The sequence below is a fragment of the Schistocerca serialis genome, chromosome 1 (assembly GCF_023864345.2).
Source record: "Schistocerca serialis cubense isolate TAMUIC-IGC-003099 chromosome 1, iqSchSeri2.2, whole genome shotgun sequence".
Taxonomy (NCBI): domain Eukaryota; kingdom Metazoa; phylum Arthropoda; class Insecta; order Orthoptera; family Acrididae; genus Schistocerca; species Schistocerca serialis.
In genome coordinates, this window is record NC_064638.1 from 710,071,759 (window position 1) to 710,084,845 (window position 13,087).

The 13,087-nt window shown below is 45.3% G+C and overlaps 1 protein-coding gene across 1 annotated transcript in view; it reads right to left on the reverse strand.

Annotated features, from left to right (window-relative positions):
• The window catches only part of LOC126481058 (mucin-19), an 865,341-nt gene extending 855,692 nt beyond the window's left edge, over positions 1 to 9,649 (reverse strand). The window contains exon 1 of the mRNA XM_050104545.1: positions 9,313 to 9,649. Within this exon, the coding sequence (XP_049960502.1) occupies positions 9,313 to 9,587 (275 nt within the window). The 5' untranslated portion in view covers positions 9,588 to 9,649. The remainder of the gene's footprint in view (positions 1 to 9,312) is intronic.
• Positions 9,650 to 13,087: the final 3,438 nt, after the last annotated feature.

A 13,087-nucleotide genomic window follows, 5' to 3' on the forward strand; every position in this document is an offset into this window, starting at 1 on the left:
CTCACCTGAACCTCTCGATACCAGTAATATTCTACTGTGTTTCTGTTAACTACTTAACATATTTCTGAGACAACATTCAGATTTGATTTCATTTGTGATACATCGATATGTTTATGTTGCGTTGATATTATTCTTAAGTGTATTCTTTCTTTTGTCACTATGATCTTTGACGTACTTGTAACTCTGATTTTTGGGCGCATAAGCGACTATTATTAGTTAGTTAGAGTCGGACCTTAAAAAAGTCAAGTCTTGGACGTCATGTTGGAAAGACGCATATTGTAGCCAGTTTATAAAATGTGAACTTTAACAGTGAGGAAGATGTTTTCAAGTATGTTTTGTATTGTGAAGTGATGTTTTATGTGTAACCTAATTTTGCAATAAAAGTAATTATAAGGAAGTGTAACTTAAATTCGGAGTGCTGATTATTTTTTTACATAACTATTGTGCTAACTTTGAAAGGTTTAATCTTCAAGAATGGTTTGTGAAGCGCATCTACAAAACTTTTGAATATAGCAGAATAAAACCTAGGCCTCTTTGCATCCGAGCTTGGAATCATCACCACCTAGATTTTCGACGATTGAGCCATGATTTTACAACGAGACCAGCGTTGGAAACACGAAAAGATGAGTGCCTAGTTTATTCATTATTACATGAAATGACTTTATTAACTGTGCTCTAATGACACCTGCCACATAATAACTTTGTTGCTGCCCGAAAATGCAGTATTTAGCAGCGTGAGCAACACCACAATCATTATTAAATTTTGACCTTTGTTGTGGTAGGGTTGTTAGAACATACACAACACGACAAAACTACGTCAGCCAATTACAGTGTCACTACTTTGGCAACGCTGAGGGTATCAGAAATCTGAAACAATCGACACGAACGGTTCCGGAAGGTGCCGACTTTTATCGACCGGTACTTGGGTTCCGCCGGCCGTTGTGGCCGAGCGGTTCTAGGCGCTGCAGTCCGGAACCGCACTGCTGCTACGGTCGCAGGTTCGAATCCTGCCTCGGGCTTGGATGTATGTGATGTCCTTAGGTTTAAGTAGTTCTAGGGGAGTGATGACCTAAGATGTTAAGTCCCATAGTGCTTAGAGCCACCTGAACCATTTGAGTTACCAATAGCGCCCCCCCAACAGCCGTTTAGTGAACGTTGCTGTGTATGGGGCTCCACAGAAGGCGCCTGGTTCGTGCAGCCACGTCGACTGCTGTTCATCGGCGATGAAGGCTGGAATTTGCACGCCAGTACAGCAACTGAACGTCTACTAAGTGGCGAGATGTGGCCTTTTCAGATGGATCACATGTTACACTCCATCGAACATATGGCCGTTGGCGTGTCCGGCGTGAAACGTCTGGAAGGAGACACCATGCAAACCAGGAGAGAGCGTTATGGTCTGGGGAATGTTTTCGTGCCATTCCCTGGATGATCTCGTCATTCTTGGAGACACAATGGATCAACACAAGTATGCATTTATCCTTGCGGACCATGTCCACTCCTACATGCTGTTTATTTTTCCTCGGCGCGCTGGCATCTACCAGCAGGACAACGCAACGTGCAAACAGCTCACAGTGTATGTGCGCGATTCGAAGAGCACCAGGATGAGTTTACCGTACTCCGCAGGCCTCCAAACTCCCCGGATTTAAACCCAATCGAGAATCTGTGCGATTACCTCCATAAAGCTGTTCGCGCCATGGATCCTCGACGAGATACCCAGCGCAGCTGTCCACGACACTGGAGTCGGTGTGGTTCCACATCCCTGTCGATACCTTCCAGAACCTCACCGACTCACTTCCTACACATCTCGCGCTGCATGAGATGGTTATTCACATTTTTGACAGGTGATCACTATAATGTGACTGGACAGTGTAATATGTATCATGAATCAGGTTCAACGATTGCCGTATATCATGAGCTGTCGAAAACAAAACCTGAACTTCCTATCTAGGTTCTTGCGGACGTTATCTCATTTATGGTATGACATACACTAAGAGCATGAACAGCTATACATGTAGAGAGATCACTATAGAGCTACATATCAATATTTCAACACAGCTCTCCAGCAGAATATTACACAAGTGACAATAGCTATAGGCGAATATCGAGATCTTTTATGTAATGCTCTACTGCCCCATCAGTCATGCTTCCGCCGTCGTGTGTTTACATGACGAAAAATAAATACTAACATCAGCCGCATTAGGGTAATCAAATAATTCAGTGGCGACAACTGAGTATTTGTGCCGAACCGGGACTCAAACCCGAATTTCCCGCTTTACGCGACCAGTAGCCTTAAGCGCTTCGGCTATCAGAGCATGCTTCAGGTCCAACCCAACTTCCCAAATTGTCGCACACTACTTCCGTAGCTGCCCCTGTCCATTTTCCTCATTGCTCGCAGCATCTAACATGATTCCCGCAAGAGGTCGGACCTAGGGTGCATCCATACTGAAGATACCATGAGCGCCGTCAAGGCTTAGATATTACAACTATAAGTGCGGTCTATTCTTTCGAGCATGTCCGGAAGAACATACACTACACACTCACGATTCTGCGGCCAGCAATTTGGGATGGACGTGAAGCGTGCTCGGATAGCAAAAACGATTAAGGCGACCACACGCTAAAGCAGGAATTCCAGGTTCCAGTCACGGTCCAGTACAAATTTTCACTATCGCCATTGAATTATTTCAATGCAATGCCCTATTGTGGTTGATGTCGATGTTTCTCTTTCATCACGTCTTTTATGTGGGGTATCACACCACTCGCCACTGACAGGGAATGTTCGATAGGACCCTTGTCAGCAAGTGCGAGACTTGCTGGTCAAACACAAGCAGCTGCCTGTCGTTCGGCACCACAATCACAAGACGGTGATAAAGATTTTCCCCCTTCTGAAGAGAGTCTGCACATCTTCGGACGCGGTTCAAGGTAGTCCACATTGGATGTACGTCGTTCAGTATTGCAAGTTCGGGTTATAAACAATCTTACGGGTTCTGACAGTAAGGCAGTTTTCCATATAGTATCGGGAGACGGAATACGATACATGATAGGCAGCCAGTATACGGGAGTAGATCGTATTCACCCAATAACAATGAGCTTGACTTCGTTAAGTTGCACGGTTATCTTTCTCACATATGGGCTATCAAACTAGACAGACGCTGAACGTTCTTGCTGTTGAATATGCCAGTCTGAGTGCTGATACCTCAATGGTGTCTGCTGACGATCCACAAGTAGCGCCACAGAGTCTGTGAAGAATGTTACTTTTGCTTTTGAGCTTATCAGATGATCGTGTGAAGACTTTCTTAAAAGACAGTGTCCTGTCTAACGTGATCCCAAGGTGATTTGGATGCACTGTTTCGACGAAGTTTGTCATCCTCAAAAAAGAAACCAAGACTTCTGTGTGTTAATCTACTGGACAGAAGAAAACATGCAACTTCTGTTTTATTTGAGTCAGATTGCAATCGCCCTTTTCGGAAATATTGGCTTCAGATGTCTAGAGGAAAAGTTAGGATTTCTTCAGTTGTTTCGAGGGTTTTGTGTTTGATAGCTGTTGTCCAGTCATCCGCATACTCAAACTTTCTGAACTGTATGGGGAAATATGATTTATACAAATGAAACAAGAGAGGAGCAAAGACGGATACCTGTCCAAGGCCATTTTCCAATACAGGGGTATTCAGAAAGAAGGAGCAGATCTCAAACATTTATTGCTTCCAAACTACAAAAGATATAAACACAGTTCCAACGTTCCTAGAAAGGGAAAAGTTCAAAGTTTCATACATTTAATGTGAGCACCATGTGTTCAAGTCAAAATCAAAACGGTGGCTCATTTCCTGTCAGATACGAAGCAGCTGGTCTCTCGTTGCCGAATTCAGAGTTTCAACAATGCTATGTCACATACTTCCAAGAGTGTCAGGAATAGGGAGGATAAAAACGCGGTCTCTTAAGTAAGCCCACAGATAAAAATCACAAGATGTGAGGTCTGGGACATTGGACTGGAAGAGAAGGAGGAGAAGATGAACTTCATCGCCGGTGGCCTGCCGTTTTGATATTTGTCCTGCAACACGTGGTGCTCACATTGAATACATAAAAATTTGAAATTTTCTCTCTCTAGGAAAGATGGAATTGTCTTTCTATCTTTTGTAGTTTGTGAGCGATAAATGTTTGAAATCTTTTCCTTCTTTTTGAATAACCCTGTACTTTTGGACAGCTAATGTCGTTTCCTGTAGCTGCAGTAAAAATGTCTTTCCAGTGAACATGTAAAACTGTTTTGTTGTCCGCCTGCACGGAATTAATTGTAAGCAGCTGATGCCTCCTAGCCAGATCATATGCTCTGCTTCATTTGGTACCTTGCTTCAATAAATGTTGTTAACGAGAAGACTTGAGCAGAGCAGCTCCGTCCTAACCGGATATCAGCCTGCTAACAGGGAGGTTCTGAAAGATTTCTGGACTAAAATTCTGTAAAGGGACTTATAAATAGTTCTCAGTAGAGCGATTGGACAATAGTTTTTCGATTTTTCTGATGACTAGGCAGGTTTTCGTATTGCTATGATTTTTGATAGCTTCATTTTAACCACAGGTCACAATGTCAGGAAAGAAATCCGCCAGCCACCTTTTCTGCACAGTCCCCACAACGCAGAAGATGGATCCCATCACTTCTCGGTTCCTTTACAGGTTTTATAGTTTTGGGAGCGGCAGAAATTTCAGACACAGATAAAGTTTCTGAGAACTCATATTATTCCTTAGTGTTATTTTTGAGCAAAGTAAGTTTTCGTCTGATGTATTTGGCATGAGTTTTATCCTTTGATTCTCTGCATGTAGGCAGTAAATGCGACGGAGTCCTAAAAACTGATATATGAGTGCTGTTCTTTACTTTTATTTTGTTTCCTCCAAACTTCCTTAGTAATGACCACGCTTCCCTACTTGATGTTTGAAACATGAGTGAGTCAGCAGTCTCTAACCATCTAGTACGTCTGGCTGTACCGAGTTTTTGAAGTAGGTTATCCGCTATTTCCGGCCGGTAATCACTTTTTAGAAATTCATCGTACTGTTTCTCGGTAGTTTCATTCCAACCTGGAATATACTGCTTGCGGTAGCCCGTGGGGATTGCCTTGTGGTAGTGGCGTTAAGTTCCTATGGGACCAAACTGCTGAAGTCATCGGTCCCTAGGCTTACACACTACTTAATGTAACTTAAACCAACTTACGCTGAGGACAACACACACACCCATGCCCGAAGGAGGACTCGAACCTCCGATTTGGGCAGCTGCCCGAAGGTGCCTCAGATTGCCTTGTTCGTTGTGCTTATCACAGTACCAACAAGTCTCTCATCGTCATTTGCTTGTGTGGGAATCTAACCAAGGCATTTCTCTAGATGTCACATATAAAAACTGTGTGCTGTACGCGGGCTCCATCATGAAATTGTGCGTATTGCCTGCAATGAACTTGGATAATCTGCCGAAAGGGCAGCTGCAAGAATAGTTTGGTGGGTACATCGTCCAACATCGTTTCTGATTTTGGCTCTTGAAGAGGAATGGGCTGTCATTCCATCACCGGAATTGAGACGCCTTATTGATATTGTTCCCAGCAGAGCTCAAGCGGTTATAAAACGAAGGGTGGACACACATCTTATTAATTTGGGCTAACAGGTGTTCCGATACTTTTGATCAAACAGTGTACAACTTGTACAGAATACAGACTGCAGTTATAAGAGTCGAAGGAAATGAAAGGATGCCGCAGTTGAGAAGGGAGTGGGACAGGATTGTAGTCTACTCAGCTTGTTATTCATTGGCCCGCCGGTGTGGCCGTGCGGTTAAAGGCGCTTCAGTCTGGAACTGCGTGACCGCTACGGTCGCAGGTTCGAATCCTGCCTCGGGCATGGATGTGTGTGATGTCCTTAGGTTAGTTAGGTTTAATTAGTTCTAAGTTCTAGGCGACTGATGACCTCAGAAGTTAAGTCGCATAGTGCTCAGAGCCATTTTTTTGTTATTCATTCTGTACATTGAGCAAGCAGTAAAGGAAATCGTGGAGAAATTAGGATAAAGGATTAATGTTCGTGGAGAAGGAATAAGAACTTTGAGACCTGCGTACGACTTCCTAATTCTGTCAGAGACAGAACAAGATTTAGAAGAACAGTTAAAGTGAACAGATAGCGTCTTGAAAAGAGATTAGAAGATGAACATCAATTAAAGTAAAACAAGGGGCCTGATTGTAATTTAATTCAATCAGCCGATCCTGAAGGAACTACGTAAGGAAACGAGGCACTAAAACTAGGAGAAGAGATTCGCTATTTGGGCGGCAAATAGGTAATGCTGGTTGAAGCAGAGAGGATATAAAATACAGGTTGCAGTAGGAAGAAAAGCGTTCTAAAAAAGAGAAATTATTTACTTCGAATACAAAAGAGTTAGCGACTCTTTTACGGAGGAATTCGTCTGGAATTCAGCCTTGTAGGAAAGCATCTTATGGATACACAAAATTCTTAATGAGGAGATACTGATCGATTGCAGGAAAAAAGAAATTTATGGCAAAACTCGAGTGAAAGAACGAATTGGTTGATAGGACACGTCCTTAGACATTAAGGAACTGTCGGTTTGGTAATGGAAGGAGCGTGGAGATTAAAATTTCTAGGGCCAGGCCAAGGATTGACTACAGTAAGCAGGTTCAAATGGATGGAGGCTGTAGTGAAGAGTCTTGCACAGGATAGACTAGGGTGGAGACCTGCATTAAACCAGTCTTTGGACTGAAGACCACAACATGGTACAGTCCACAGCGGATGATCAACAGAAGCGAAAGTAACGCTGAGTGTGTTCCGGTAGAGAAAATAGTACCAATGATGTTCTCTATAAACATAACCGGCTTGTTAGAGTTTTCAGCACGCATGGATTAATTCGCTAAGGATACTATGACTTACAGCTTACAGCATCGTGTTATTGGAACGGTTCAGTTATTGTACAGAATAGTAGCTGTATTTAAATACAGGTAAATGCAAGATAATGGCGAGAACAAAGCGGAAGGCCCTGACAGCACCTGATTAAAAGATTATTAGTAAATGTCTTCAGCCTGTCAGATCGTTTGGATCTTAGGGGTTGTACTGTGAACCGATATGAAGTGGAAGTGAAGTGTCAAATCAGTAATAGGTAAGGTGAATGAAAGGCTCAAGTCTCATAGAAACATTTTGGGAAACTGGGTTGGAACTACAAAGGAAACGGAAAACAAAGGCTAGTGCTACAAATTGTAGTCTGCTGCACTAGCAGTTATTTTCAAACAGTTAAGGCAGCAGACAATGATTGAACTGAGAGGCACTTCACTAGAGTCATAGTAAGTCAGTATAGCTGAAGAAAGCGCGACAGAGGTGTTCAGGGAAGTCAAACGGACGAGCTCGGGGATCTTTGGAAGGAGGGCGGCGTTGGTTTCGCAGAATCTTGCCCTGTACTGTTTGCAGAATCGCCGCTGGAAGAAGACTGTACTTTACAGGGCTACCTCCGTTTTATTTATCAGTAGACAAGTTCGTCAGCGAAATGTGTACAAACCAAAGCGTTATTACGCCTCAAAAAGCAACGTTCCGCGAGTCGAACATCGAATTGGAATTTCATAGCTGTGAGTATCTCCTTATGAGCAGTCTATGTCATGACGTGAATCGTGGTGAATCAGATGCAAAGAGAAACTACGAGGTTCTTTGTATGCATTACACTAGCTGCTGTAATGTATACAAGCTACAAACAGCCGTGTATCATATATGAAAAAAAGTATGATCGATACCTTCCTTGGACAAAATGTGATAATTTTTCCGAACCGCTGACGTTCGTAAACTGTTCGAAAGTGGACTAGTGCTGCGACTGTGAACAAGTGCAGTGAAAATCACGAAGTACAATGTGACATTGATGTCTGAGATGAGTGCCGATTACTGAGTTGCATGTAGGCTGACAGATATGCTTCAGTGGGCAGCTTGTTTCCAGATAAGCTCTTGAGCAATTGCACTTTTAATAGCTGCTGTGTTGGAGAGAAAACGCTCCTGTGAAGCCGTGAATGGAATGGCACGCATTCCACGTTCACGAAGATGCCGCTAAGGTCCCTTTGGTCACCTGATCCTAATTTTTTAGAGCGAGACTGTACCTTAGACCCAGCTCCGACCATTCTCTTGATATATGTGCTGCAGAAGAGGGATCACAGCTCGGGACGATTCCGCAATGCTCTCGTAAAGTAAATACGTAATACCCGGTTCCCACTGTTAAGGAAGTTTTCAGGCAGTTTGAGTTGTGCAGTAGAGATAACGTACAACTGTGCTGTGCGACGTCTCATCAAAAACAACGAAAAAAATCTCACCAATACCGGTAATAAATATACAGTTTAGCAAGTTCTGACATCACAAGGACACACGGAGCCACGTGGGAAGATGGCTAAGAACTCGGTGGAACTTGGGAGCAACTGGGCAGAAATGTAATGGGTCTGAAGGATCTTCGAGTCGACAGTCGATAAATCTGTCCAGTTACCTTCCGCAGACCTCTACGGGCTACAGTTTGACGCGGTGCTCACGGTACAGATAGCGACGCTAGCTTACATCTTTGTTCGATACAGTGTGACTTCGCCGAAGTGGCACCATCTCCTCGGTAAATACTGAACTTGACGATACCAAGCATGTGATTTGGCACATGACGTCATCAAAATGGTGGACGTAAGCCATTCACCGAAATATACGTAAAATGTGCTACACAACAGGAATTATAACTGTTTTTGATATGACAACAGCAAACAATTCCATACGCGTAATTGATGTATCGAACCTACCGATACCGGACATGATTTAAATAGCGACGTAACGATTATTGCGTGTGACGTCATATACGCGGGTAAAGTGAGAGCACCAGTCTTGACAACATTCGTGTTCCTTCTTCTTCTGTGGAGTGATGGAGATGTATGGCTACGAAGTCTTTCGCGACGTATTTATTGAATAAAAATCTCTCGGTGTACATGCCTGATTGAAGGGATGGCGCTGTAACAACGCAGGATAGAAACTACATCTATGGAAGTAGAGGGCACCACTTCACGCGCCATATCGCTGTTACCGTGACGTATTCCAGCCAATCAGAAGCTGTCCTTTGCATATAAAAGTGGGAGCCTCGCTAGTTTACGACAGTTAGTTTTAGCCCTGACGACGACCATGGAGGTAGTGGTCGAAAGCTTGGAGTTTTACCCTGAATTGACACGGCATGTACATCGAGAGATTTTTATTCAAGAAAGGGGATGTAGGTGGGAGGGATGTAGGTTTTGTTGGCAGACATTTAGCTGAGCTGAGCGAGTACGGCTGTGCGCGGCGCAGCGGACTGACCTTTTGAGCGGGGGGTGCTTGGTGCCGTTGACGACGAGCTTGTTGCGGTGCGTCTTGGCGGGCGGCGGCGCCGGCGCGGGGTCGGCGGTGGGCGTGGGCGTGCCCGCCGTGGCCGTGGCGCTGGTGCTGGTGCTGGTGTTGGTGTCGGCGGAGCTGCTGGTGGTGCTGACGCTACTGTCGGTGGCGCTGGCGCGCACGCCGCGCAGCTCCAGCTGCAGCTGCATGTTCTTGGGCAGCGGCGGCTTCTCCTCCACCGGCAGCATGTAGGACAGCATGGCGCATCACCGCTCTCCGCTGGCTGGTGGCTGGGCGCTCACTGGGGCCTCGCAGCCGCCATCTGCAACGAGAGGAGGCCCTCACTGCAGGAGGAGGAGGGGCGGCGCCGGCGGTGGGGCCCCCGGGGGCTCTGCGCGCTGCGCCTCTGCTGTGTGCCGTACCTGCTGCACTCGCCCGGCCTGCCGCCGCAGCGGTGGACGCTGAAGCACCCTAGCGAGGTCACACTCGGCTCGGGAGTACACTGGTGGGCAACACTTGAGAAGGAAACTAAATCTCGCGTCATTTATCACTGCCAAGTACACTACTGGCCATTAAAATTGCTACACCAAGAAGAAATGCAGATGATAAACGGGAATTCATTGGACAAACATATTATAATACAACTGACATGTGATTACATTTTCACGCAATTTGGGTGCATACATCCTGAGATATCAGTACCCAGAACAACCACCTCTGGCCGTAACAGCGGCCTTCATACGCCTGGGCATTGAGTCAAACACAGCTCAGCTTGGATGGCGTGTACAGTTACAGCTCCCCATGCAGCTTCAACACGATACCACAGTTCATCAAGAGTAGTGACTGGAGTATTGTGACGAGCCAGTTGCTCGGCCACCATTGACCAGCCGTTTTCAATGGGTGAGAGATCTGGAGAATGTGCTGGCCAGGGCAGCAGTCGAACATTTTCTGTATCCAGAAAGGCCCGTACAGGACCTGCAATATGCGGTCGTTCATTATCCTGCTAAAATGTAGGGTTTGGCAGGGATCGAATGAAGGGTAGAGCCGCGGGTCGTAACACATCTGAAATGTAACGTCCACTGTTCAAAGTGCGGTCAATGCGAACAAGAGGTGAGCGAGACGTATAACCAATGGCACCCCATACCATCACGCCGGGTGATACGCCAGTATGGCGATGACGAATACACGTTTCCGATGTGCGTTCACCGCGATGTCATCAAACACGGATGCGACCATCATGATGCTGTAAACAGAACCTGGATTCATCCGAAAAAACGATGTTTTGCTATTCGTGCACCCAGGTTCGTCGTTGAGTACACCATCGCAGGCGCTCCTGTCTGTGATGCAGCGTCAAGGGTGACCGCAGCCATGATCTCCGAGCTGATAGTCCACGCTGCTGCAAACGTCGTCGAACTGTTCGTGCAGATGGTTGTTGTCTTGCAAACCCTCCTGAACCCACTGATTCCATATTCTGCAAACAGTCATTGGATCTCGATCTACGCGAGCAGCAATGTCGCGATACGATAAACCGCAATCGCGATAGGCCGATCTTTATCAAAGTCGGAAATGTGATGGTACGCATTTCTGCTCCTTACACGAGGCATCGCAACAATGTTTCACTAGGCAACGCCGGTCAACTGTTGTTTGTGTATCAGAAATCGGCTGTAAACTTTCCTCATGTCAGCACATTGTAGGTATCGCCACCGGCGTCAACCTTGCGTGAATGCTCTGAAAAGCTAATCATTTGCATATCACTGCATCTTCTTCCTGTCGGTTAAATTTTTGCGTCTGTAGCATGTCATTTTCGCGGTGTAGCAGTTTTAATGGCCAGTAGTGTAGCAACATACGAGTTCATAGAGAGAACTGCTGCAGAGCGGTACAGAAGGTAACAGGAAGAAATACGCAACGAGTCAAACAGAAATTACAGCTTCATTCAAGGACAATAATTACACTGAAGCTACAGCGATTTTTATTGTCACCTGGACACAGCAAAAGGCCGTTCAAAAATGGCTCTGAGCATTTTGGGACTGAACTTCTGAGGTCATCAGTCCCCTAGAACTTTGAACTACTTAAACCTAACTAACCTAAGGTAGTAGCGGTCGCGCGGTTCCAGACTGAAGCGCCTAGAACCGCTCGGCCACCAGCGGCCGGCAGCGAAAGGCGGAACACGGTTCTTAATAGAGTGCGTGACCACCACAGACGACAGTGCACGCTGTGTTATGATCTCCCATGCGTCCCAATCGTGCTCTTTGGGGTTTAAGTCTGAGGAACAGGCTGAAAAGTCCATTTGCCGAATATTCTCTCTTTCGAAGAGATCCCCCACCTGCGTTGTTCGGCGTCGCGCACTATCACCCACAAAAACTGGCTGGGTGCAGGGCTCGCGCTCTGCGTTTTCATTTTTGTTTGTTATCGACATTGATACTGGCAAGATATCAGCCCCGGAAACTCCGAGACTTTCCAGAAAATTTTAAGTTTGAAGTCGGATAACAAATGACAAAAGAAATATTTTCTTCGTGTGATATAATTACATATAAATAACTTTCCGATTTCCTCCCTCACTTTTACTGTGAAACCATGCTTCCTGGCAAATTTCATGATTCTAGGTCAATGGGAACTACACTATAGCTTTTGATGAATGAGTTTGGGAGTATTAAGAAATCTAACGTAAATGGCCGTATCTTTTTATTGCACTGACTTACGAGCTTAACGTTTTTGGTATGTGGCGTACGTTTCATCTCGATACGTTTCATCTCGATACGTGTATCAGTTTCTGATAAAAAAGGCGTCTTTACAGATGAAAAGACACAGGGACAGTCGGGTAACAACTGACGAAAAAAAATTTTTTTTTCGTGGGATGTAACCGCAAATTAACATTTTTCCGGTTTGTTCTCATACTTGTATTGTGAAATATTGCTTCTTGGCAAATTTCATGATTCTAGGTCAAATTTAAGTAACCTATAGGTTTTCATAAGTGAGTCTGACAGTATGAAAATATGTGACGTTAATGGCCATAGTTTTTGATTGCACAGACGTAGAAACTTCAATTTTTCACATTGCCAATAGACAATAGCTTGTTTTATCTGATCAATTTGAACATGATTCGTCTATCCGTTCCTGAGAAAAATGGTTTTCAAGAGTGGCACAGAGAGACAAACAGTCGCACAACAAAGTGATCCCCTTTTTGCCGACTGAGGGATGGAACAGTAAAAGTGAAGTCAGGGCCGAATGCATCCCAGAAAACAAGCACACAGGGAAGGAGCACAGTGCCATAGCAACACTGACCGGTGAGTTTTGCGTGCTCAAAGATGTGGAGATCGGTACGCCTCAGGAACGTTATACACCCGTTGAACATTACTGTTCTCCACACATTAAAACCTGGAGCACCAAAACGATCAATTAGACAGTGTTGCTGGCTGCACTACGTACCTTCATTTGGCGGAAGGTGGCAACACGTAGTGCACCGAGAAACATTATCGAACATGATCGGTGTGAAACTTCCTGGCAGATAAAACTGTGTGCCGCACCGAGACTCGAACTCGGGACCTTTGCCTTTAGCGGGCAAGTGCTCTACCATCTGAGCTACCCAAGCACGCCCCACGCCCCGTCCTCACAGCTTTAATGCTGCCAGTACCTCGCCTCCTCGTCTCCTCTTCATATCAGCGCACACTCCGCTGAAGAGTGAATATCTCATTCTATGATCGGTGTGGTGCTCCAGGTCTTACGGTGTGGGGAGGCATAGTTTTGCATGGGGGTATTGACC